The sequence below is a fragment of the Oenanthe melanoleuca genome, chromosome 27, assembly GCF_029582105.1.
Source record: "Oenanthe melanoleuca isolate GR-GAL-2019-014 chromosome 27, OMel1.0, whole genome shotgun sequence".
Classification (NCBI taxonomy): Eukaryota; Metazoa; Chordata; class Aves; order Passeriformes; family Muscicapidae; genus Oenanthe; species Oenanthe melanoleuca.
The window spans coordinates 2,293,369-2,319,688 of NC_079360.1; the positions used below are offsets into that span (position 1 = coordinate 2,293,369).

The 26,320-nt window shown below is 49.1% G+C and overlaps 2 protein-coding genes and 1 pseudogene across 2 annotated transcripts in view; all 3 read left to right on the forward strand.

Moving 5' to 3' along the window:
• Positions 1–26,320, forward strand: part of LOC130264135 (M1-specific T cell receptor alpha chain-like) — a 215,500-nt gene that overhangs the window by 75,265 nt on the left and 113,915 nt on the right. The gene's annotated exons all lie outside the window — the stretch shown is intronic.
• LOC130264140 (T cell receptor delta constant-like) lies at positions 1,864–7,076 on the forward strand (annotated as a pseudogene).
• On the forward strand, positions 10,185–21,763 carry LOC130264150 (Ig heavy chain Mem5-like). The gene is made up of 7 exons (XM_056512161.1): positions 10,185–10,351; positions 10,743–11,067; positions 17,626–17,675; positions 19,739–20,014; positions 20,645–20,716; positions 21,045–21,161; positions 21,245–21,763. Exons 1-6 carry the CDS (start codon positions 10,294–10,296, stop codon positions 21,158–21,160), a joined length of 897 nt encoding a protein of 298 aa, XP_056368136.1. The 5' UTR covers positions 10,185–10,293; the 3' UTR covers position 21,161; positions 21,245–21,763.

Here is a 26,320-nt window from a genome sequence, read left to right on the forward strand (position 1 = left end):
TAGCTGCCAGAGTGCTGTGGTGGATGCAGCCAGGCTGTTTATCAAAGGCAGATCAGCAGGGGTGACATTGCTCTGGGTGGCTGCTACAGAGCAGCTGATAAGGAAGAAGGAGTTGAGAAGTTGTGATGAATAGGCTTTAGTTGTCCTCCAGGGGCTCAGGAAGCTGATATATCAGTGTCCCTCTTTGAGGAAATGGGGAAAACATGCAAGGCTTGTGTACTGAGATAAGGACAGGGAGGTGTCACTGCCCTTCCACCATGGGCAAACACATGGACTTGGAGAAATTAATTTAAGGTTTTGTGAATGAAATCAGTGTTGCATAATGAGAAAAAAAGGGACAAATCTAAAAGTATATAACCAGTCATTGCGCAGGGATGGGGAATGAAAGTGTCAGTTCATTACATGTGTTTGCCACTTCTTCCCTCTCATGTCCTTCTCCTTCTCTGGAGTGTTGAGTCTGTTGCTGATGTGACTCCAGGAATTTTTCAACTTTGGTTCATTGCATTGGCTGCAGTTACTTCACAAACTCCTGCAGTGTGGGTCTGTATTTCACAGTGTAGTCCTTCAGGAACAGACTGCTTCAGTGTGGGTACCTGCAGGTTGTCCCAGAAAAGCTGCTCTGACATGGGCTACTTATTCCATGAGACCACAGCTCCTGTCAGGAGCAGCTCCAACATGAATTGTGCATGGAGTCTGAGATCTGCTCAGGACATGTCCAGTTACTTCTGTCTGGGGAACCCTATGGGCTGAAGGGTCAATATTTGTTCCACCATCACTTGACATCTCCTGCATCATCCTGACCTTCAGCATGGGCAGCAGGGTCATCTCTGCTCTGGCCTCTGCTGCACCTCCCAGCCCTCCTGCCTCAGGGACACTGAGCATGGCTGTGGGAAGTGGGAATCTTGCTTAGCCACGTTTACAGCATTCTACAGTGAGACAGAGGGTCTCAGTGGGTAGGAAGGTGGAAGGTGGAAGTTGTGCATTCTTCATTCAGTTGTGCACATAGCACTGACTTCCCTGGGAACCCTCTGGGCAAAGTGGTTAGTTATGGACTAGAAAACAGTTCAGTTACATGGACTGTGCAAGGGTACATATTGCGTGTTACATCCTTTCCCAGCGCCGTACCTTTATTCTTACTCAGTCCTTGGTTGTATTGGTTGAAGATTAATAAATCTTGAAAATGTTAAAATTAGTGTTTTTTCTCACAAACTCGAACAAAAAACCTCTTATTCATTGGCACCAAACAGACCCAGACACCAGTCCCAGCTGGTCTGGGCTGCAGGCACTTTCCCCTTGGGTGCAGTTCCGGGCACAGCCAGCAGGGGCGCTGCTGGCTCCCAGCCGGGCAGGGCGGGTGCGATGATTGCCCAGCAGGGGGCGCTGTGGCGCGAGCTCGGCCGCCTTTTCACACTGTTAATGGGGGCTCAGTGGGGGGGGAAGGGATGGAGAAGGAGCTCCCTTTACAGACCCAAGGGATGGAGAAAGGGCTCTCTTTACAGACTTACAGGAGCAGATGATCCTTGTGTCCCTCTGGTTTGCAAACCGAGCTGTACCAGGAACTTTGAAGCAGAAGCTAGAATGGAAGAGGGCACTGGGATCGGCTGCTCCTGTGAGTTTATAAAGGAAGTCCCTTCTCCATCTCTCCATCTCTCCATCTCTCCATCTCTCCTGCCAGCTGAGTCCCCATTACCCACAAGAAGAGAGGGGCGGCCGAGCTCGCACCACAGCGCCCCCTGCTGGGCAATCATTGCACCCGCCCTGCCCGGCCGGGAGCCAGCAGCGCCCCTGCTGGCTGAGCCCAGAACTGCACCCAAGGGGAAAGTGCCTGCAGCCCAGAGCAGCTGGGACTGGGGTTTCCTGCTGTTTGGTGCTGCTGCCGGTGCTGTTGCTTGCTTGCCTTGTTATACACACACATACTGGTAAAAAACTGGTGTTCATTATCCTATCACTCTGCCTGAAAACCCCGAATTTCAAAGTTACAATAATTCAGATCGAAGGGGATCATTTTTTCCATTCCAGAAAAGGTTCCCACCTTCTTTGGCAGACACCTGTCTTTCAAACTACGACAGCCAGCACCTCATGTGAGATACAGCAGATGCAGCAGCTGGAACAGCCACAAACTCACAAAGATTACATTTATTTCCATGACCTTGCTAAACTGGGGGAATCCTTGAGCAACAGCCAGACAGAGTGAAAGAGAGACACTGGCATCTGAACTGGCTCCATGCTAAAAGATTTCGGGATGCATTTCACCCTGGGCTATCAAGGGGAATTCCCAGCTGGAAGGTCACTTGAGCAATTTCTGATCTTCCTGAGCCTTCTGCTTTTAATTCACTCCTCCAAACACCCTCAGAGCCAGCCTGCTGCATCTCAGTGCTCCTGTCACACGACTCCTAGTGGCTACAAGAAGAGAAGTAGCAGAAATAGGTTGTATTCTAAGAAATGCTTTGAAATAACACAAGAAGTACTGATTATTTTACTTTTTTTCTTTTTGCTTAACTTCCTCAGATTTTCCAGAGGTGTCATGTCATCCCCAAGCTCTCATTTACAACTCAACCTTTCTGATATTATTTGAGATCCTTCTTTGAAAGCCATATGGTGTTTTTTCAGGTGGGTCTAAAACCACTGAAGAAGTCATGTGACTGCCTGTATAATCCAAAATTCTGTGTAGTGGAACAGAGACAGTTTTTGCAAGGAAATATATCATTGTGATGGGGGTACTATAGCACAGTGATATAAGCAGAATAGGCACCTGTACAAAAAGAAAAAGAGGGGAAAAGAATGAGATATTTAGGGAAAGAAAGGACATGGGAGACTGCAACTATTGAGTAGAGAAATAAAACATTCTTTCTATATTGCCTTTTATCCTGGACACCTAAAAGAGCTCATGAGGGTTCTAAAAGGTGGAGAAAAGGGAGAAGTTGTAACGTCTATACTCAATCAAGAAATTTGAAATCATCGAACTATTGAATTCACATTCTTCCTTGCTACTTTTGGAAGTACAGGTACTTCTGGATACTCTCATGGACTTGAAGCCATGGATAATTAGGACTAATATTTGGCTTTTCATCTCCTACTTTACAAAACTTTTGAGCACCATGAGGAAAGAGTGAGTTATTGGAATGAGTCCTACCACTGTGACAACAGCTAAGCTTATACTTGGACCGGGGACGAGTCTCACAGTTGTACCAAGTAAGTAACCTTTCTTCCTTTCTAAAACTTCATTTAAAATTGAGATGGGGGTGAAAAAAGGAATTTAATTGTTTCAGTTCATAAAACACAAATACCTGTCAGAAGCAAGCGGTGGTAGGAATTAATGGCTGGATTGTTATTAAATTCTACATAGTGGGGCTCAAGTGAGGATTCTGGGGTCAGATAAAACAAATTTTCTGCTCTCTGAACTACAATTGCTTCATGTACGATATTTCTTGCTGAAGATCTTGCCCAGGGAGCTATTGCAGAGAAGCAGCTTGTTTGTATTGTGGCTGTTTGGAAAGCCTGGAGAGGAGACCACATGAAAAGCCTTTCAAGGTCTTCTCAGAGAACACAGAATGCACAGGACTGACAGGCTCTGGCCGGCCATGGTAAAACACCTGGGAAGGAAATGTTTGGTTTGTGTTGGGTGTCTGGTTGCTGCAGGTGTGGACAAGTGTGTAGTTCTGCCTGTTTGGTCAGGAGAGCTGACCCATGAAGTTGTGGCAGAGCACGATTTGGCTTCACCTCAGTTCCTCAGCAGTGCCACAGGGCTGATGGGGAAAGGGCGTAAAATCAGAGCCCCTTGATCAAACTTCCATCAGTACCCCAGGATGAACAAATTGTTAGACCTGAGGGATCTCTTGACCCACCTGCAAGGCAGACACCATGGAAAATGCCTAAAGCACCTCTCTTTACCCAAGAGACCCCTCAGGGTGCTCCTGCCAAAGCAAACACGTAAATCTTAGTGGATGTGTGTGACAGCCTTTCATAAGCTGAGCCCTTTCTGGCAAGGAACACTGCTGGAGGTTTCCTTTGAGTTCCATGTTTTTACTCTAATTCAAATTGTTAATCTGAGTTAAGCTCTGACAATGGTTTTTTTTTGATGACCATTTATTCTCCATAAAAACCCTGATCTAGAAGCAAAGGTATTTTTTTTTAATCATGGTATCACAATGATTTCTTGGCTACTAAATTCTTTTCACAGCAATAGTTTTTGTGTAAGACAGCTGGCTGGGAGTTTAAGCAATCATCCTTCATTACTTGCACCTCTATTGGGAAGGAATGATAACCCCAAAGACAGTAAATGAGAATGTTACAAATTAGTCACTGCTGGAGTACAGGTGAATTTTCGATCATTCAGCACTTGGGCAAATCTGGAATAAAAACCTCTCCAAACCATGCTTTTCTTTACAGATATTTCAAAAATTCATGAACCTGAAATCATTGTGATGAAATCAAAGAAACTGGAAGAAGGTGGCAGTCCTGGCAAAGCAGCTTGTTTGGCAAGGAATATTCAGACAAAGAGCATCAGCTTGGAGATGCCCTCTAAGGAGGTCGTGTATGAACAGAGCACATCCATTTTGACACCAGAGGGGCTGTACAATGCAATTCAAGTGGTCAGTGTGACAAACGACACAGAGGTGACCTGCACGGCCAAATTCGACAGCAGCACGATGACAGCACGGCCAGGTACAGTTTGGTGGCACAGCTGTCACTTGTTTCTGGAGACAGTGGCCTGTGGGGCTTTGTGTTCTCCTTCTTGACAGCAATGCCCTGGGCAGCCAGCAGAAATGAGAAAGGCTTTGGGGATTTCTGCAGGGAGAGCTGAAAGATGTTTCAAAGCATCAAAGCATGCTTTCTACCATTTAATTACTTGGAGATACCTTTTTTGGGGAGAAGAGGAAAGACACAATCTATTTGTTCAAAATGTGCATTTCCTTCTGACTAAATATTTTACCCTGTAGCAACAAACCTTCTGCAGCACAAGCTGGAACAGCCTTTCTAAATCCTGCAAAAAGTTAAAGATAGGGTGTGCTGTGAGGGTTTTTAAACTAAGTACATTGTTATAGTTTGCAGGATGGTTTTTGCAGTCCTGAAGGTGTTTCAAATAGTAAAACCAAAACAATGCAGGAATATTTCTGTTTCACGTGGTTACATGGAGAAATTGTCACCAGAAATTAATGTTGGAATTAATAACTGATCATCTGATCAGCCCAACTTTCCTCAAGTTCCTACAGGAAATGTCACATGAACATTTCTTGTAATCCTGTAAAATGTGTATATAGTTTAAAATGCCTTTTTTTTATCATGCTGCAGAAGAGGAGACTGAAGAACCAGTGGCAGGGCCCAGTGAGAGGGTTTGCAACAGCACAGAGCCCTCAGCACAAGGTGAGTTACCCAAACAGGTGGTGAAGGTGCATTGCTGCTTGGGGGATAAAGGCATGGAAATGGATTTGCTCCAGCCCACAGGAGGCACAACACAACACCTTCACCAGACACAAGCTGCTGTTGCAAGGTTGCTCCTGCAGTGACACACAAGCCCCAGGAAGCCAAAAGCAGCAGAGACAGACCCTGGGCTCCCCTGTTGTTGCCATGTTCTCTATCGTCTGTTCCTTTGCTGCTCTTCCTGTCCCTGACACCATCCCCAGGTCATTGTCCCACTTTCTGCCAAGATCACACCAGCAACACCTAGACCATGATCTCTCTGCTCTTTTCTGGTCCCTGAGCAGATGCTGAAGGGCAGAGAGTGAACATGCTGTCCATGGCTGTGCTGGGTTTGAGAGTCCTGCTGGCAAAGAGCATCGCCATCAACACCCTCATGAGTATCAAGCTGTTTCTTCTCTGAGGTGAGGGAGCTCACAGCTATCAAACACTGGTTCCTAGGCCCAGTTTCATTAAATGTCTTTTAAACCCCCTTTTGCTGTTCCAGTCATGTGGAATGAAGGCAAGAGGAGCCCAAGGAAGAGCAGCAAAGAACGTGAACCAGCAGCACAAGGGGCTTGAACAAGCAGGGCCAGAGCAGTGACAGAGACCAGCCAGGACACAAGGCAGCAGCTTCCCCTGAAGACATTGAACACTGTTCACTCCTGCCTGGCCACATGATTTCCACTGAACAGTTTGAAATGCTTTTGCTGTTTTTGCTCTCCTCTGATAATTGAGGGGACTGGATTTATCCTCATGCTCCTGCTAAGTATCTCCCCACTCCTGTGGCATTTGCACACAAGTGTCCAAGCTGCTTCAATAGCTTTGAAAACTCCAATGCTCACTCAAGATATCTGGGCTTTTGAAAGCACCTTTCCCAGGCATGTTGTGTTACTGCCTGTGCCACTGCAGTAGTGCTGCTGAGGGAATTCAAGCCCATTTTTTATTAAGTCTGTATTCCTTATGTCAAATATATCTCATGTGCATTTTATACTCCTGCAGCAGTGACAAAAATAAAGTTTTTCTAGACCAAAATGCTGTGGGTTTTCTGTGCTTTTTCTTCTGAACCTGGGACAGAGATTGCTGAAATCCAGTTTGTTCTAGCAAGGGGTCACCAGGAAGTAATTTCGGGTGGTTTGATGGAGTGATAGTTTCCATGGCAATTTGGTTCTTACCTAACAGAGCCCAGCTCACACCTTCCCCAGCTCATCCCCCTCTCACAAGCTACAGGCAGGATGCTGTGGTCACCATTTGTGACTCACTTACAGCAGGCAGCATTAACCCTCCCCTGCTTTTGAGAAAATAAGTTAACCACATCCTGCAGGGGAAATAAGGCTTTTCTGCCCCTGGCTGAGATCCTGCTGCCTGCAAGAGAGCCTTGCACAGCACACAGCAAGATGTGCTGCATTCAGCTTGCTCAGGTCAGAGCCTCAGGCCCTGCAGACACCCAGAGAAGACCCTCAGCCCTTGCAGCAGCTGTGGGAAATGTGCATGGCAAATCCAAATCCAGAGAAATGCTCATTTAGTGCATTCTGCCACCACAGCACAATTCAGGGGGAGTCATTCACCAGGATTTTTATCCTGATTTTCCAATGACACCCAGAATCATTTTCTCAAGCATTTCACACCTTTTCCCAGTCTCTCAGGCAGATTTATATTTTTAGAATACTCCTTTAGACAAAAACAGTGGAATCAATGCACATGAGGGAAATGTCAATGATTAAGTGCTGGTATAATCCCATAGACATAAAGTCCTGATGAAGTCTGGGACCAGGATTGGATCCATGCAAACCTGCTCTGAGAAGGAGTTTAGAAAGCAGGGGGGTCCTTTCTGTACCTCATCACTCAATGGGAGGGATTTCCTTTTACACCTCAACACCTTTCCCAGTCCCCAGCCTCCACATCAATCATTCCAAATCAATTCTAATTCGATGTTCCTGTCCCTGTTCCATCCCTGTATCAGAGCTGCAGAGTGAGCATTGCTGTTGGACTGTGCCAGGCCTTGGTACATTTGTATTAAAGCTGCTTTTGCTGACACCTCTGACAGTGAGTGTTTCATTGACCTAAAGCCCTCCTTTCATGGCAGGGCCCCAGATTGCCCCACTAAGCAGTGGCTTTGCACTTGGCATTTGCCATGCAGAACATGCAGCTGTAGAAAACAGGAGAATAGAATTGTTTCCAGTGCAATAGTGAGATTGTGTTAGTGTGGGTAATTCCACAGAAGAGGAGAGAATCTGCAGCTCTCCCAGCTGAAACCAGCTGAGGAGAGTTTTGTACAAATACTGTGCTCCACATTAAAATCCCCTCTGTTCAAAGAAACACATTTGCATGTGGAATTAACCTGACATCTGAAAAAACAATATTGTCCCGTAAGAGATCCCATGATAAACAATAATGGAGGATGATCATAAGTAGAATTTATTGGTATAGTACATTTTTACAGTTATCTATTCTCATGCAAATTCATTTGTGTCCATGTGTTATTGTGCTCAGACAGCCTTTGAAAATCTCCAGAGGCTCAGCCACTGTCCCTGGAGATATTCAAAAGCCACCTGGACATGGTCCTTGGCAAACAGCTCCAGACACTCCTGCCACAGCAGGGCAGACCCAATCACCTCCAGAGGTCCCTTCCAACCTCAGTCGTTCTGCATTTCTGTGATACCTTTCTCATACTGAGGGAAATGAGAAGAAGTTTAACATTTCCCTATATACCTTCAGTCAGGGGCTTTGTTCACCTTTGCCCAGGGGGAAAGGAACTGAAGTTCCTTTTCAAGGGACTGTTTCAGCACTGCAGCCCTGAGCTGATCATCTCAGCAGACTGGGAGCAGCACAGAACATACACAAAAGATAACAAACATTAATGAACATCAACTCCAAACATCACCCCTGGCATGGTCAGAGACACTTGGTATGGGAAAAGAGAGTGGAGATATCCAAGAATGGGAATTGAAATAACATTAAACGTGAAGGGATCAATAGAGAATCAAATACTACAAACTGTGTAACACGGCACCCATGAGCACTGAAAGAATGAATTTCCCTGGGTTTTCAATGTATAAGCAGGAGAACAATCCAGTGAAAACCTTGACTGATGAAAGGATTTTTTCTGCACAACCCGTGCATTGTGTGGATGGAATGATTTCTGTTGCACATCCTTGCCAAAATAAAGTAATGCCTTCATTCTCTGCCACTAGAAATGTTTTGGTTTTGCTCACATTTTCAATGACAAGACCACCCACAAATTGAACGACAAGAAAACATTTCACGGAATTTGAGGAAAATTTCTAACTCCAACACATTTATTATCCCTGCTCTTTGGGAGTCTCACACATAGATTGTGGTATCTGACTTCTGCCCTGCTGAGCAAGTCAAATAGGAGAGAGCTCTCTCCAGTGGCAGAGAACATTAAAAGCATCCTGAAAGAATAAATCCCTCTCCAAGAGGTTACATGAGAAAACATCGTGAGGGACTCCTTGGGAAGGACAATATTCAACAGCTTTTTGCACCACTGAATCCTTCTCTTGTCTCATACAGCATTAAAAATATTCCTGCATCTGCTGGATATTATCTGACTTGTCCGTGTTCTGAAATACTAATATTGTTCCTGGTATGGTTAGGTCTATTGATGTAAACTGAACTTCTTTCTCTGATCTCTCCTGCTACCTTCTGGCCAAAGTGTTCATTGTTCTCACAATACCTTCAGCTTTAGGAAATCCAATAAATAGGTCAAACAGGAGGGAAAACAGAGAAAACCCAAAAATCACCCACACCACACAATAACTGTTCTCTCTGCACATGCCACAAATTAAACTTCTTTGCTCTTCATTTGCACTCTGGCTTTACCAGCAGGTGCAATTGGAAACTACGTGGGGTTGATTCAGGACATCCCAATATTACATTTCTGAAAACTTCCCATAAGCAAGTCATCCCCTTAAACATGTGCAGAACAAATCAGGATATGCTACAAAGAGCTGAAAAGGGCATATCCACCACAGAAACTCTTTAGGAGGATGGTTAATTATCTGACAGCAAGGGCAAGTTCTCCTTCTATCTCTTCCTTATATTTCAGGCAGAAATGCCCCATAAGAAGAGAAAATAGGATCCATGATTTATCCTTCAATGAAACCAGGCCCTGAACCATGGCCAGTGGTGCAATCAGCCAGAATCCTGGAGAAATTCCACTCCCTGTAGAGGGCCTGGGTTCTGAACAATGAACTTTCCTGCAGCACTGATCACTTGTCTGCAGCACCTGCGTGGGACCAGGGTGCTCGGATCCAGCCCAGGACAAGCACTCAGCGATTATGTGAGCAAGAGTCGCTGATCAGGCACAGATCTGAGCTGCTTTTCTCTGCAGCAGCATCTGCCATGGACTCGGTGAGGGCACAGCCGTGTGCTTATCCAAAATATAAAATAATATATTCCCTTTGCGATTCTTTGCTCAGCGTCCTTGTTTCCCAGCTCAGGGGACAAACCAATGACACGGATGGGAAAGTGGGGAGTCAGGACGTGTCCCCGGTACTCAAGCGTGGCCTCAGCAGTGCCGAGGAGAGAGGAGCCATCGCCTCCCTCAGCTGCCGGCAGCGTTTTGCCCAAGGCAGCCCCGGATGGCAGCGACCTTCTGTGCTGCGAGGGCGAATTTCTGGGCGCGCTGGGCACGGAGCGCTCGGCTCCCTCGGGCCCCAGGCGCTCTCCAAGGGCGCAGCGCCGCTCGCTGCCCGCGGCCCGGCCGTGGCCGGCGCTGCTCCTGCCCGGGGCAGGGCCCGGGGCCCGGGGCGGGTGTGTCGGGGCGGGCAGAGGCGCCGGCGCTGCCCCGGCGAGGCGGGGCCGGGCGGGAGCGGCCCGAGCGCGGCTCCGCTCGGCTCCTGTGCGGCTGCCGCGGAGCCGGGGCCGGGCACGATGGCGGCCGGGCTGGGGCCGGGGCTGCTGGCCTTGGCCTTGGCCTGGTGGCCGGCAGGTGAGAGCCGGGCGGGGAGGGAGCGAGCGGGGCGGGGAGGGAGGGACGGGGACAGGGACAGGGACAGCGACACGGACAGGGACAGGGACAGGGACAGGTATCGGGTCAGGCTCAGGGACAGGGACACGGACTGGGACAGGGACGGGGACAGGGAGACGGACACCGACAGCGACAGGCTGAAAAAGGAGCACGAACAGGGACAGGGACAAGGGCAGAGACTGGGGAAAGGACAGGAGCAGAGACAGCGTAGGGAACACGGGCAAAGGCCGGGGCAGACACAGGGACAGGGGCTGTGGCTGTGGCTGTGGCGGGCCGGGGGCACCGGGACCCCGGGACAGCGCCCTCGGGCCGTGCTCGCTCCCTGCCCGATTGCTGCGCTCTCCCTCCGCAGGGCTCTGGGCACAGCCGAGGCTGCAGGAGGCCGGCGGAGGGCTGCGAGCGCCCGGGGACTCCGTGACCCTCTCCTGCCGCGGGTCCGGATTCACCTTCCAGGATTATTTTGTTTACTGGTACCGCCAGGCACCCGGGGGCAGCCTGGAGTGGGTGTCCTATATCAGCTCTCCCAGTGGCGGTACACAGCTCTACGGGTCAGCAGTGGAGGGTCGGGCCACGATTTCCCGGGACAATTCCCAATCCGAGGCTTATCTCTCATTGCGGTCCCTGCAAGCTCAGGACTCTGCCCGGTACTTCTGTGCCATCCCACGGGAGCAGGAAATGCAGATGAGCTTTAACACAAACCCTCCGGGCTCTGGCAGAGGTTGTGTTCGATGTGGGGAAGGTGAGAGTTCCCTGGGGCCGGGAGCTGATGGGTCTCAAGGCTGTTTGCAACAAGCCAGGTGTCATCACTGTGCACCACAGACATTCCTGTCCTTTGCTGCACACTGCAGGGATTGTGATTTATTTCCCGTTTGATTAGAAGTGGAATTGTGGAGAATTACAAAATGCCTTGCTTCCTCTCTTATCCCTGTTTGCTCCCAGGCTCATCCTCAAAGCAGCAGTCCTGAATTCTCTGCCTCTTCTCTCCAAAAAATAAAGGCACAACAGGAAATCAGGTGTGGCATAATTTCTTAGCAATTAATCACTGGCCTTCATCTCTACTGCTTCTTGTCCCCTTCCTCCCAGTCTGCAGTCAAATGGCTGCACCATGACTCCTTCACAGGAGCTGCTGTCCTTCAGAATCAGCCCTCTCCAGCCTCAGTTGTCCACAGGCTACACTTCCCCAGTGTCATCACCTAACACTGTGTGATTATCTCCAAGCATGGAGACTGCAGAAGGTGCCTGAGCAGCCTGTGCCAGTGGTTGGGCACGGTCACACTGTGAAAGAGAATTTCTCTCTGATGTTCACTGAGAACCTCTTGTGATTTTTTATTTGTGCTCACTGATCATTGCCCTGTCAATGGACATAACTTACAAGAGCCTGGGCATGTCCTTGTACTCCTGTACATTTATGACAACCTCAACACTTAAAACAACCGCTAGCAGCTTCTGCTTCTACATGGTAAACAGGTCCGCAAATGACAAGTTTTTAACGTGGAGAGATGTTCCACTTCACCAGATGAAAAAAAAAGTAGAGTGCACAAGACAAGAGAAAGAAATTTAAGCCCTACTTGTCCATCAATAAACACATTTTTAGCCATTTCTAGGAAAAATGTTCTTTATTTTACAGGATGATTCCTTGGAAGACAAAGTTCTTCACTCCCAGCATTCCGTTTCCTCCTTTCCCTGAGCTTTATTTCTGAGAACCATGTATTCCAGTGTGGAATACTCCTTTGCCAAGTTGGCAGTAGTGCAGCTGCTGTGTCCCATCCCAGCTTATTGCCCAACCCCAGGCATTCCCAGACTAATCAAATCCTCCCTGGCCATGCACCCAACAGCTCCCATTCCCAGCCTCAAGCCCCCATTCTCAGTGAGCTTCTCTACCCTCCCCATCCGCCCTTCCACCCCAGTATTAAGGATCCCCAGCACAAGGCACCATGTCCAAGTACCCAGGGAAAGAGGGAGGAGGGTGAGGATGCAGACAGTCTGTGGAGTGGGCAATGCTGCCAGAAGAGTGGTGGCAGTCAGGACAATGACACTGCCAGGGCTCAGAGCTGTCCCAGTCTGTGGTCACAGGGAGAGCCCTGGGTTCCTGCTGAGGAGGAGGAGGAGGACACAGGGCAGGGAGTGTCCTGGCTCTGCTGAGCAGCCTGGTCTCTGCAGAGTCCTGGGCTGCCTTTGCTGATGGGCAGGGGTCCAGGAGGGCTTTGGCAGGAGGAGGCAGCTGGAGAAGTGTCATCACTGGGAGGGAGTAGGGGGCTGGGCCAGAGTGCAGGAGCAGGTGAGGAGCGCTTTGGCTTAGGGGTGCCCTGGCCAAGCCCAGCTGGGATCCTGGGGTGCCCCATGTGGGAGCAGCAGCTCAGCAGAGCCAGGGCCAGGGAACCAGGGGAAGGACAAGCCTACAGCCACCCTGGTTAGCTCCAAATTCCCAGCAGCAGCAGCCTGCAAGACTTGCTGAGAGAAAGGACAGGGCTGGCCGCAGAGAAACACGTCCCCTTTAGGCCAGCACAGCATTTCCTGCCCAACAAACAGTCTGTTCTTGAAGCATGCAGAATGAGAGACAGCCAGGAGGGCACAGAGAGCTTCAAGTAGTGCTCCTCCTGCCCCACCTCTCCCCTCAGTGCTGTCACAGGCAGAGGGAGGGAGCAGGAGGGACTGGCCCTGAGAGCAGTGCCAGAGGCGCAGGCAGGGCAGGTGTGGGCAGAGCTGTTGTGCAGGCAGAGAGAAGGTGGAGAGAGGCGAGCCAGAGCGGCCTGGCCATGTGGAGTGCCCTGTGCGTGGGCTTATTGCCCGTTGTAGGTAAGTGCAGGGAGGGGCTGCTGGCCCCAGGAGCTGAGCCCTGTGCTCTGCAGGGCTCTGGGCAGCTGTGCTGGGCGCTTGCAGCCGCACCTGTTCCCCGGCTGCAGCTGCCCAGCCTTGCCTGTGGAGCACGCTGAGAGCAGCCCTGCTCCTCTTGTGCCTGTCAGCTCGTCACCTCCATGCAAGCTGCCTCCTCTGCAGCCTGGGCACACGCAGGGCACCTCCCTGCTGCACTCAGAGCTTGGGGCCCAGCGCTCTGCCCTGGCACTGGACACTCTGCTCCTGGGGCACTGCGGCCCCTCTGGCACACACCAGCTGCAGGATGGCAGCACAGGGCACAAGCCCCATGGCCTGTGACAGGCCTGTGTCTCTGCTGGGCTCACCTAGAGCACTTTCAGGGACAGCAGAGTGGGTTCCTCACCCTCCTGTCTTGGCAAGGCAAAGGGCATTGTCAACACATGGTGCAAATGCTTTGTGCTTCTTTGAGGAAAATCAGGAAAAGCTTCCTGTCTGACAGGAAAAAGGAGGAAGGGAAATGTGGCATGTCCTTCCTTGTGAGCCTTGATAGCTTCTACCAGCTCTGCCCATCTGTTTCAGCTGGCTTCAAAGAGTGGGATTTTGTCCTCCCACTGGTGCAGTGCCAGTCCAAAGCCCCACCAGCATTGCCCGGAGCTCTGCTGAATCTTGCAGTGACTGTGGCTTGTTCTTGCTCTCTGCAGCAGTCACTGGCCAGGTGGCCTTGGAGCAGCACCCCAGGCAACTGACCGTGCGAGAGGGAGATCCAGGCACCTTCCAGTGCAGCATGAAGGGGGGTTCCATGGGCAGCTACGTAATGAGCTGGTACCGTCAGGGCCCACGGGGCTCTCTGGAATTGATTTACAGGGAGCGTAATTATTATGGAGAAGGTTTCCGAGATCGCTTTAAGGGAACAGTGGAGAGCTCCAAGAACAGCTTCACACTGCAGATCATGGCAGCAAAGCAAGAGGATTCAGCAACGTATTACTGTGGAGCAAGAATCACCCTGGAGCACCTCTGTAGTAAAATGGATCAAAAACTGCCAGATGGGGAAGACAGATGTCTGATGTCTCAGCATTTCTTTCTAGCAGCTGCTCCCCAGGGCTCTTGTCAGGCAATGGCAGGTGCAGGAAACATCCCTCTGGCTTGGTGACACTAAAAGGCAATGGAGGGAGGGCTGGGAGAAGGGCTGCTGCCATTTATGGTGCAGGAGGATCTGTTCTGGCAACTGTTCAGGCTGTTTGGGCAAGTGCAGCTTTAGTGCACATTGCCTGGGCTCCTGTCCAGCACAGCCTCATTTTTGCTCTGTGCCTTGGCTGCAGAGCCATGGGATGATGGGGATGTGTTGCTGTAGCTGCCAGAGCGCTGTGGTGGATGGAGCCAGGCTGTTTAGCAAAGGCAGATCAGCAGGGATGACATTGCTCTGGGTGGCTGCTACAGAGCACCTGATGAGGAAGAAGGAGTTGAGAAGTTGTGGTGAGATGATTTTGATTGTCCTGCAGGAGCCCAGCAAGCTGTTCTCTCAGTGCACCTTCTCAAATAAACAGGAGTAAAATATGCAATTAAGGCTTGTGGCTTGAGATAAGGATAGAGAGCTGTGCTTGCAGTGCCACCTTGGGCAAACACATGGACTTGGAGAAATTAATTTAAATTTTTGTGAATCAAATCAGAATAGGATAAGGAGAAAAAAAGTACAAATCTAAAAAATCTGATCTGTCGAGTCACTGCACAGGGATGGAGAATGAAACTGACAGTTCACAGCATATTTTGTCTGCCACTTCTTCCCTCTCATTCCCTTCCCCTGCCTGAGTGTGGAGTCCACCCCACAAAATACATTTCTCCAGGAATTTTTCAACTTTGGTTCTTTGCACTGTCTGCAGTTCTTCACAAACTCCTGCATTGTGGGTCTGTAGTTCACAGTGCAGTCCTTCAGGAATACACTGCTTCAGTGTGGGTACCTGCAGCTTGTCCCAGAAAAGCTGCTCTGACATGGGCTACTTATTCCATGAGACCACAGCTCCTGTCAGGAGCCAGCTCCAACATGAGTTCTGCATGGAGTCTGAGATCTGCTCAGGACATGTCCAGTTACTTCTGTCTGGGGAACCCTATGGACTGAAGGGTCAATATTTGCTCCACCATCACTTAACATTTCCTGCATCACCCTGACCTTCAGCGTGGGCAGCAGGGTCATCTCTGCTCTGGCCTCTGCTGCACCTCCCAGCCCTCCTGCCTCAGGGACACTGAGCACGGCTGTGGGAAGTGGGAATCTTGCTTAGCCACGTTTACTGCGTTCTACAGTGAGACAGAGGGTCTGAGTGGGTAAGAATGTGGAATTGTGCATTCTTCATTCAGTTGTGCTCACAGCACTGACTTCCTTGGGAATCCTCTGGACAAAGTTCTTTTTATGGCCTAGAAAACAGTTCAGTTACATGGACTGTGCAAGGGTAGATATTGTGTGCTCCATCCTCTCCTGGAGCTGTATCTTTTTTCTCATTTAGTCTTCTATTATATTGGTTAAAGTTTAATAAACCTTTGGAAATGTTAAAGTGGACGTTTTTTCTCACAAACACAAACAAACACCACCATGAGCAGTGACAGCAAACAGCAGCAGACCCCAGTCCCAGCTGCTCTGGGCTGCAGGCACTTTCCCCTTTGGTGCAGTTCCGGGCACAGCCAGCAGGGGCGCTGCTGGCTCCCGGCCGGGCAGGGCGGGTGCGATGATTGCCCAGCAGGGGGCGCTGTGGCGCGAGCTCGGCCGCCTTTTCACACTGTTAATGGGGGCTCAGGGGGGAAGGGATGGAGAAGGGGCTCCCTTTACAGACCCAAGGGATGGAGAAGGGGCTCTCTTTACAGATCCTGAGGAGCAGCCAGTGTCAGTGTCCCTCTGGATTGCAAAATAAGCTGCTGCAAGAGCCCCAGAGCAGCAGCTGGAACGGCAGAGGGCACTGAGTCTGGCTCCTCCTTTGTGTTTATAAAGAAACGCTCTTTTTCATCTCTTCATGTCTCCATGTCTCCATCTCTCCTGCCACTGAGCCCCCATTTCCCACATGGAGAGAGCAGGCCGAGCTCGTGGAACAGCGCCCCTGCTGGCTGTGCCCGGAACTGCACCCAAGGGGAAAGTGCCTGCAGCCCAGAGCAGCTGGGGCTGGTGTCTGGGTCTGTTTGGTGCTGCTGCTGGTGCTGTTGGTTTGCCTTGTTATACACACACACACTGGTAAAGAACTCGTGTTCCTTTTCTCATGTCTGTGCCTGAAAGCCCCTAATTTTAAAGTTACAATAATTCAGAGGGAAGAGGATAATGTTTTCCATTCCAAGGGAGGTTCCCACCTTCCTTGTCAGACACCTGTCTTTCAAACTAGGACAGCCACCACCCCCTGTGTGTGGCACAGCTGGAGCAGCCACAAACTCACAAAGAGTACATCTATTTCCTTGCTCACCTGGGGAAATCCCAGAGCAACAGCCAGACAGAGGCAAAGAGAGACACTGGCATCTGAACTAGGTCCATGCTTGAGGATCCCTGGGTGTATTCGACGCTGGGCTGGAAGGTCACCTGATCTTCCCTATTGGAAGGTCATTTGGGCAGTTTCCCATCCTCCTGATTCCTCTGCTTTTAATTCACTCCTCCCAACGCCCCCAGACCCAGACTGCCACGTTCCAGGACCCCTGTCACACTACCACTAATGCCCACATGAAGAGAATTTGGGGAATAGATTGCATCGAAAGAAATGCTTTGAAATAACACCAGAAGTACTGGCTATTTACCTGCTTTCTGTCCAGATTAACTCCCTCAGAATTTCCCGAGGTGTCATGTTATCCCCAAGTTCCTGTTTACAACTCAACATTTCTGATATTATTTGAGATCCTTCCTTGAAAGCTCTATGGTGTTTCTTCAGGTGGTACATTGGGTGTAAAACCACTGAAGAAGTCATGTGACTGCCTGTACAATCCAAAATTCTTTGTAGTGAAATAGAGACAGTTTTTGCTATGAAATATATCACAGTGTTGATAGTATCGGATACCACAATGATATAAACAGCATAGGGACCTGTACAAAAACAAAAATCAAGGAAAAGGATATGATATTTTGGGAAAGAAAGGAGATGGGTGACTGCAATGAATAAGAAGAGAAATATAAAATTATTTCTATATTGCCTTTTATCCGGGATATATAAAAGAGCTCACGGGTAGAAGAAAGGGAGAAGTTGAAAATTCTGTACTGAATCAAGCTACTTGAAATCACTGAACTATTCAATTAAAGTTTTTTCCTTTCCACTTTTGAAAGTAAGTCTCCCTCTGGATAATCTCATGGACTTGCGCCCATGGACAATTAGGACTCATATTTGGCTTTTCATCTCCTGTTTTACAACACTTTTGAGCACTCTGAAGGAAGAGTGAGTTATTGGACTGAGTCTTAGCAATGTGAGCACAGAGAAGCTTACATTTGGACCGGGGACGACTCTCACAGTTCTACCAAGTAAGTGATATTTCTTTATTTCTGAAATTTCATTTAAAATTGAGGTGGAAGTGAAAAAAGGAATTTAATGGTTTGGGCTAACTGTATGGATTTTCATCTACAATAATCCCTTGAGTGCACTCTCACTCCAGCCAGGCTTTCAAGCCAAATCAGGAGCTTGGATTTGCTCAGAAAGTTTTCCCAGGAACAACTGGGCTGACTCTGTGTAGCACCATTATTCCATGATCCCCAAACACCAGCAGGACCCTGCTTAGCATGGGGTAACTTCTTCCCACTTTGGGCAGCACTCTGGCTCAAATTTCCTGTCAAGTGTCCAATTCTTCAGTGCACTTGCATTGAGTGACTTGGGGCAGGACTGCAGAGCTCAGAGAAGAGCTCACAGTGCTGAGGAGTTTTGAGACAGATCTGTGACTGCCTGCTTTGAGCAGTTCTGGTTTGACATGGACACCACACTGACAGTGTCCCCAGGTAATTCATTCCACTGCCCTGGGGACAGAGGAGGAAGGAGGTTAAATACTTTTGGGCTTAAATTCTCACAAGTGCCTCATCCCCAAGAGCTCCTGGCATGAAAGACAATTGGCTGCCCAGTTGTGTGGGCTCTGAAAAGACCAATGAGTGGAGTAGGGATTACAAGAAACCTTAGCTGTTCCTATCTTTATTTGGAATTCCATGAGGTACAATAAAGGTTGATGTCTCCCTGAGGTTTTTTACAGGAATGTGAATATTGGGGTGTCACAGGGGTTTCTGATGTTTATCTCTGTTGTCCTAAAGATTCAGGTGAATCCCTCAGGAATTGCTACTGCTCTTTCAGAGGTCTTTAATGTACTGCAAGAACATCCAAAATTATTCTAGGCCAAATACATTTTAGAATTCAGGACTCCTCCTGTGACTTTAGAAGACGAAAGTGAAGTGCAAGTTTTTGTCCAAAAAAAATTTCAGAACATAAACCACAAATCCCTTCTGGAAGCAAGCACGTGATAGGATTTCATGGCTGAATTGTCACAAAATGCAAAGTACTGGGACTCAAATGAGGCTTCTGTGGTCAGATAAAACAAATCTTCTGCTCTCTGAAATATAATTGCACTGTGTACAATATTTCTTGCTGAAGATCTAGCCCAGGAGTTATTGCAGAGAAGAAGCTTGTTTGCATTCTGGCTGTTTGGGAAGCCTGGAGAGGAGACCACATGAAAAGCCTTTCAAGGTCTTCTCAGGGAACACAGAATGCACAGGACTGACAGGCTCTGGCCAGCCGTGGTACAACACCTGGGAAGGAAATGTTTGGTTTGTGTTGGGTGTCTGGTTGCTGTAGGTGTGGACAAGTGTGTAGTTCTGCCTGTTTGGTCAGGAGAGCTGACCCACGAAGTTGTGGCAGAGCACGATTTGGCTTCACCTCAGTTCCTCAGCAGTGCCATAGGGCTGATGGGGAAAGGGTGTAAAATCAGAGCTCCATGATCAAACTTCCATCAGTACCCCGGGATGAACAAAATGTTAGACCTGAGGGATCTCTTGACCCACCTGCAAGGCAGACACCATGGAAGATGAAAAGCCTCAAGCACCTCTCTTTACCCAAGAGACCCCACAGGGTGCTCCTCTTAAAGCAAACACATAAATCTTAGTGGATGTGTGTGACAGCCTTTCATAAGCTGAGCCCTTTCTGGCAAGGAACACTGCTGGAGGTTTCCTTTGAGTTCCATGTTTTTACTCTTATTCAAATTGTTAATCTGAGTTTAAGTGCTGACAATGTGTTTTTTAATGACCATTTATTCTCCATAAAAACCCTGATCTAGAAGCAAAGGTATTTTTTTTTAATCATGGTATCGCAATGATTTCTTGGCTACTAAATTCTTTTCACACCAATAGTTTTTGTGTAAGACAGCTGGCTGGGAGTTTAAGCAATCATCCTTCATTACTTGCACCTCTATTGGGAAGGAATGATAACCCCAAAGACAGTAAATGAGAATGTTACAAATTACACATAGCTGGAGTACATGAGAATTTTCGGTCATTCAGCACTTGGGCAAATCTGGAATAAAAACCTCTCCAAACAATGCTTTTCTTTACAGATATTTCAAAAATTCCTGAACCTGAAATCATTGTGATGAAATCAAAGAAACTGGAAGAAGGTGGCAGTCCTGGCAAAGCAGCTTGTTTGGCAAGGAATATTCAGACAAAGAGCATCAGCTTGGAGATGCCCTCTAAGGAGGTCGTGTATGAACAGAGCACATCCATTTTGACACCAGAGGGGCTGTACAATGCAATTCAAGTGGTCAGTGTGACAAACGACACAGAGGTGACCTGCACGGCCAAATTCGACAGCAGCACGATGACAGCACAGCCAGGTACAGTTTGGTGGCACAGCTGTCACTTGTTTCTGGAGACAGTGGCCTGTGGGGCTTTGTGTTCTCCTTCTTGACAGCAATGCCCTGGGCAGGCAGCAGAAATGAGAAAGGCTTTGGGGATTTCTGCAGGGAGAGCTGAAAGATGTTTCAAAGCATCTGAAAGAAATGGTTTCAACCATTTAATTAATTGGAGATACCTTTTTTGGGGAGAAGAGGGAAGACACAATCTATTTGTTCAGAATGTGCATTTCCTTATGACTAAATATTTTACCCTGTAGCAACAAACCTTCTGCAGCACAAGCTGGAACAGCCTTTCTAAATCCTGCAAAAAGTTAAAGATAGGGTGTGCTGTGAGGGTTTTTAAACTAAGTACATTGTTATAGTTTGCAGGATGGTTTTTGCAGTCCTGAAGGTGTTTCAAATAGTAAAACCAAAACAATGCAGGAATATTTCTGTTTCATTCGGTTACATGGAGAAATTGTCACCAGAAATTAATGTTGGAATTAATAACTGATCATCTGATCACCCCAACTTTCCTCAAGTTCCTACAGGAAATGTCACATGAACATTTCTTGTAATCCTGTAAAATGTGTATATAGTTTAAAATGCCTTTTTTTTATCATGCTGCAGAAGAGGAGGCTGAAGAACCAGTGGCAGGGCCCAGTGAGAGGGTTTGCAACAGCACAGAGCCCTCAGCACAAGGTGAGTTACCCAAACAGGTGGTGAAGGTGCATTGCTGCTTGGGGGATAAAGGCATGGAAATGGATTTGCTCCAGCCCACAGGAGGCACAACACAACACCTTCACCAGACACAAGCTGCTGTTGCAAGGTTGCCACAAGCCCCAGGAAGCCAAAAGCAGCAGAGACAGACCCTGGGCTCCCCTGTTGTTGCCGTGTTCTCTATCGTCTGTTCCTTTGCTGCTCTTCCTGTCCCTGACACCATCCCCTGGGCATTGTCCCACTTTCTGCCAAGATCACACCAGCAACACCTAGACCATGATCTCTCTGCTCTTTTCTGGTCCCTGAGCAGATGCTGAAGGGCAGAGAGTGAACATGCTGTCCATGGCTGTGCTGGGTTTGAGAGTCCTGCTGGCAAAGAGCATCGCCATCAACACCCTCATGAGTATCAAGCTGTTTCTTCTCTGAGGTGAGGGAGCTCACAGCTATCAAACACTGGTTCCTAGGCCCAGTTTCATTAAATTTCTTTTAAACCCCCTTTTGCTGTTCCAGTCATGGAGAATGAAGGCAAGAGGAGCCCAAGGAAGAGCAGGAAAGAACGTGAACCAGCAGCACAAGGGGCTTGAACAAGCAGGGCCAGAGCAGTGACAGAGACCAGCCAGGACACAAGGCAGCAGCTTCCCCTGAAGACATTGAACACTCTTCACTCCTGCCTGGCCACATGATTTACACTGAACAGTTTGAAATGCTTTTGCTGTTTTTGCTGTCCTGTGAAAATTGAGGAGACTGGATTTATCCTCATGCTCCTGCTGAGTATCACCCCATCCTGTGGCATTTGCACACAAGTGTCCAAGCTGCTTCAAAAGCTTTGAAAACTCCAATGCTCACTCAAGATATCTGGGCTTTTAAAAGCACCTTTCCCAGGCATGTTTCTGCCTGTGGCACTGCAGTAGTGCTGCTGAGGGAATTCAAGTCCATTTCTTTATTAAGCCTGTATTCCTTATGCCAAATATATCTCATGTGTATTTTATACTCCTGCAGCATTGACAAAAATAAAGTGTTACTAGACCGAATGCTGTGGGTTTTCTGTGCTTTTTCTTCTGAACCTGGGACAGAGACTGCTGAAATCCAGCTTGTTCTAGCAAGGGGCCACCAGGAAGTAATTTCGGGTGGTTTGATGGAGTGATAGTTTCCATGGCAACTTGGTTCTTACCTAACAGAGCCCAGCTCACACCTTCCCCAGCTCATCCCCCTCTCACAAGCTACAGGCAGGATGCTGTGGTCACCATTTGTGACTCACTTACAGCAGGCAGCATTAACCCTCCCCTGCTTTTGAGAAAACAAGTTAACCACATCCTGCAGGGGAAATAAGGCTTTTCTGCCCCTGGCTCAGATCCTGCTGCCTGCAAGAGAGCCTTGCACAGCACACAGCAAAATGTGCTGCATTCAGCTTGCTCAGGTCAGAGCCTCAGGCCCTGCAGACACCCAGAGAAGACCCTCAGCCCTTGCAGCAGCTGCGGGAAATGTGCATGGCAAATCCAAATCCAGTGAAATGCTCATTTAGTGCATTCTGCCACCACAGCACAATTCAGGGGGAGCCATCCACCAGGATTTTTATTCTGATTTTCCAATGACACCCAGAACCATTTTCTCAAGCATTACACACCTTTTCCCAGTCTCTCAGGCAGATTTACATTTTTAGAATGCTCCCTTAGACAAAAACAGTGGAATCAGATGCACAGGAGGGAAAGGTCAATGATTAAGTGCGGGTATAATCCCATAGTCATAAAGTCCTGATGAAGTCTGGGACCAGGACTGGATCCATCCACACCTCCTCTGAGAAGGAGTTTAGAAAGCAGGGGGGTCCTTTCTGTACCTCATCACTCAATGGCAGGGATTTCCTTTTACAACTCAACAACTTTCCTGTCCCCAGCCTTCACATCAATCATTCCAAATCAATTCTAATTTGATGTTCCTGTCCCTGTTCCATCCCTGTATCAGTGCTGCAGAGTGAGCATTGCTGTTGGACTGTGCCAGGCTTTGGTACATTTGTATTAAAGCTGCTTTTGCTGACACCTCTGACAGTGAGTGTTTCATTGACCTAAAGCCCTCCTTTCATGGCAGGGCCCCAGATTGACCCACTAAGCAGTGGCTTTGCACTTGGCATTTGCCATGCAGAACATGCAGCTTAAGGAAACAGTAGAATAGAATTGTTTCCAGTGCAATAGTGAGATTGTGTTAGTGTGATTAATTCCATAGAAAAGGACAGAATCTGCAGCTCTCCCAGCTGATACCAGCTTAGAAGAGTCTTGTAGAGATACTCTGCTGCACATTAAAATCCCCTCTGTTCAAAGAAACACATTTGCATGTGGAATTATGCTGACATCAGAAAAACCACTATTGTCCAGTAAGGGAATACCATGATAAAAAATAATGGAGGATTGTGGACGCCATTGAAGCCTCAGACTGAAAATGGCTAGGGCTTGAAACTTTTCTCATGCAGGGAAGCTCCCAGGCTGAGACAGTTTCTCTCTCATGCAGAGGAGGTTTTCCCAGGCTGAGACAGTTTCTCAGTTCCAGCCTGAGCCTTTCCCAGGGTGATAACGCTGGGGAAAAATAAAAAGGAATTAATAACAAGATTAACACCTGGGCTTCGATGATAAACAGTTCTCACGGTTTGTGAGAAAGTTTTGTTTTCTTCAGTTATCCAATAGACTGCTGTTCTGTTTGTAGTTTGTGGAACACACTATAAGAATATGGTCCGCCGTTCAATAAACCGCTTCTTTAGCCACCTAGCTAGAGAAGTCCGTGTCGTTATTTCTGCGAAATACATCGCGAGTAGCGACATTTGGAGGTTCCATCGAGATCACCTTTCATCGGAGCAGCGCGACCGGGACCGGCTTTGGAGCCTCGGATCGGCGAGCGAAGTCCCGCAGCCCGCGGAGCCCCGTCAGCGGCAGGCTGAGAGATCCCGCAGACCCGCGGACCCGAGCGCCGATCAAGCCCGGACGGGGAGAGCTGTGGACTGTTCTCCTTCCCGGCGAGAGAGGTACTGCGCTTTCCCCCCTCCCTCCCAGCATAGCGGCTAGGTGGGAAATTCCGGGATGATGGGGAATCAGCAATCTAAGCAAGAACGAACCATACTTTCCTTATGGAGGGACGTTCTTGAAGGCTTGGATGCCCCAATCCCAGACCAGGACTTGGTAACTTGGCAAAAGAAAGAGGATTCTCTGAGAACGAAGGAGTGGCTTTTTCTGAGAAAGCTTGGAAAGAATTAGGAGACCGATTGTATGAAGCTATATGTGCAGGGGAACCCTCAGCTGTCCCTATAATAAAAACCTGGGGAACCATCAATGTAAAATTGATGGAGGGGGAATCAGGCTCTGAATGGAGCGAAACAGGACAAAGTGGGGACGAGTTTGATTGGTATCCCGAAAAATCCCCGCAGCTAGAGTTGCCCCCCCAAAAACTCCCGAGGGCGAAGCGTTTGTTGTTTAATGACTACGTTCCGGGCCCTCGATCAAAAGACTTTTTAGACGAACAAAGCACCAGCAGCGCGGGAAGACCCCCCCAGTTGCTCTGCAGCACGTCGAGGCATTCATCCCCAGGGGGCGGGATTGCAACGGGAACAGAGACAGTCACTCGCTGACGTCACCACACCCACCGCCCCTCCATTGCCGGCAGAAGCGGCCCAAACGCCTGTTATCCCGCTGGATGTTGTTGAGCAGTTACTCGTGGTGGCCGCAACAGGTCGGTCGGCGGCTTTTCGCGCGGCATTGCTACCTTACGCGGCTGCTACTTCCACGGAATCGCGGCGGATCACGGGCGGCCCGGCCGTGGGGGTGGGCCCCGTACCGTCTATGGGCCCGCCCCCAGGGACAGGGCAGCAGACACCGCCGGCCGTGGGCACGGCAGTGCCGCCCCCTGAGCAACGTTCGACATTCAGTTCCGCGATCCCGGAAGTTCCGGGTTCCCCCGCTGATCTCTCCGGGACGATGTTACCCCCCCCTCGTCGGTACGGCCGCGTCCTGCTGCACTGACGACGGCCGGTGCCACCGTTCCCGCGTCTTCAGCAGTGCCAGCGGCTCCCGTGATGTCTCCCGGCCGGCACGGATCGCCGCCATCGCTCCGGTCCGGCGCCGCGGATGCCGGCGACCTGCACCCCCCCCGCCGGAGGCGTGGTCTCGTATCGACCAGCAGGCGTGGCAGAAATCCCCACGGGTTTGGGGAGACGGTCAGGATGGGAGCATTGGAAAAGGGGGATTGGGACCTCTTAGAGAAGGTGGGAATGCCGAGGGGAGGGGCTCTCCGAATGGAGGGAAATGGCCAGGATGACCCTGCGGAGCTCTCCCCGGTCCCGGGGGACGAGCTGTCACAGAGCAGTGACGACGATGCCCATGGGATGGGAGGGGCTCAGGTTTTTCCTGTTTTCAAAGGAGTCCCACAGACAGGGCAACAGGACAGGCACGATCCGATTGCCTGGCGGGTGGTGCAGGATTTGCAAGATAAAGTAGCACGATATGGGCTTGGTTCTACTCAGGTCATGCAAATTCTTAGAGTGCTGAATACAGATTTACTAGCACCCTATGATATTAGACATATAGCCCAGGTGCTGTTTCAGCCTGTGCAGTTCAGAGTGTTTGAAGATACCTGGACGCAGATGGCTGACAGGGCTGCTGCAGACAATATGGGACGGTCTCGGGAGGATCCCAGGCATGCTGTGGGTCGGGAAGTCCTGCTGGGTCAGTTTCGCTTTGCCAGCCCCTTACCTGCAGGCCACCTGGCACCCTCTGATTCTTGAGCAATGCCAAAAAGTAGGTTTTGCAGCAATTTTAAAAACAATAGAGGCTGCAGCTCCTAAGCCGAGATATGTGAAAATTACTCAGGGCCCCACTGAGCCATTTTTGTAATTTGTTGAGAAGGTGGCAGCGGCCCTGGAAAAGCAGGTTGAGGATGATGTTCTCAGGCAGTTCTTGTGTAAGCAGCTAGCCAGAGACAATGCTAATGCTGATTGTGCAAAAATTATACAGGCCTTGCCAGGGGACCCTTCACTGACTGATATGGTGCAGGCATGTGCTAAGGTAGGAACTATAGATCATCAGATCTCTACTTTAGCAGCTGCTATACGGCATCATCAGAAGATGCCAAGGGGTGGATATCAGAAACAGAAAAAACCTGGCAAGAAGCCAAATCAGGAACAAGCTAATAGGCCTACTTTTTTGTGTGCAAAATGCAAAAAGCCAGGTCATTATGCAAACCAATGCAAATCAAAGAAACCTTTTTTTAGCCAGGGAAATGAAAAGACGAGCGCTGTGGGGTACAGCGCGCAGATACAAGCAGTACCCCAGAATCTGGCAATGACACAGGTTTCCTCAGGCAGCATGCAGCCAGCACCCATGGCTCAGCCGGCATGGATGTATACACCTCAGACACAGTCATCTTAGACTCTGACAGGGTACACAAGGTTCCTCTGAATGCCACTGGGCCTCTGGGCCAGGGGCTGAGTGCACTACTCATAGGAAGGTCTAGTGCCACTCTTCAGGGAATCTTTGTTCACCCTGGAGTTATTGATGCTGACTTCACGGGTCGAATATATGCTATGGTTTCTACGCCTTCTCCTCCTGTCAC

Excerpts from the sequence above, each read along its gene's own strand:
- LOC130264150 (XM_056512161.1), top strand. The coding sequence starts at position 10,294 with ATGGCGGCCGGGCTGGGGCCGGGGCTGCTGGCCTTGGCCTTGGCCTGG. Across the intron at positions 11,068-17,625 it reads ATCCCACGGGAGCAGGAAAT|CACAGAGAAGCTTACATTTG; the intron begins GCAGATGAGCTT and ends TAGCAATGTGAG. Across the intron at positions 17,676-19,738 it reads GACTCTCACAGTTCTACCAA|ATATTTCAAAAATTCCTGAA; the intron begins GTAAGTGATATT and ends TTTTCTTTACAG.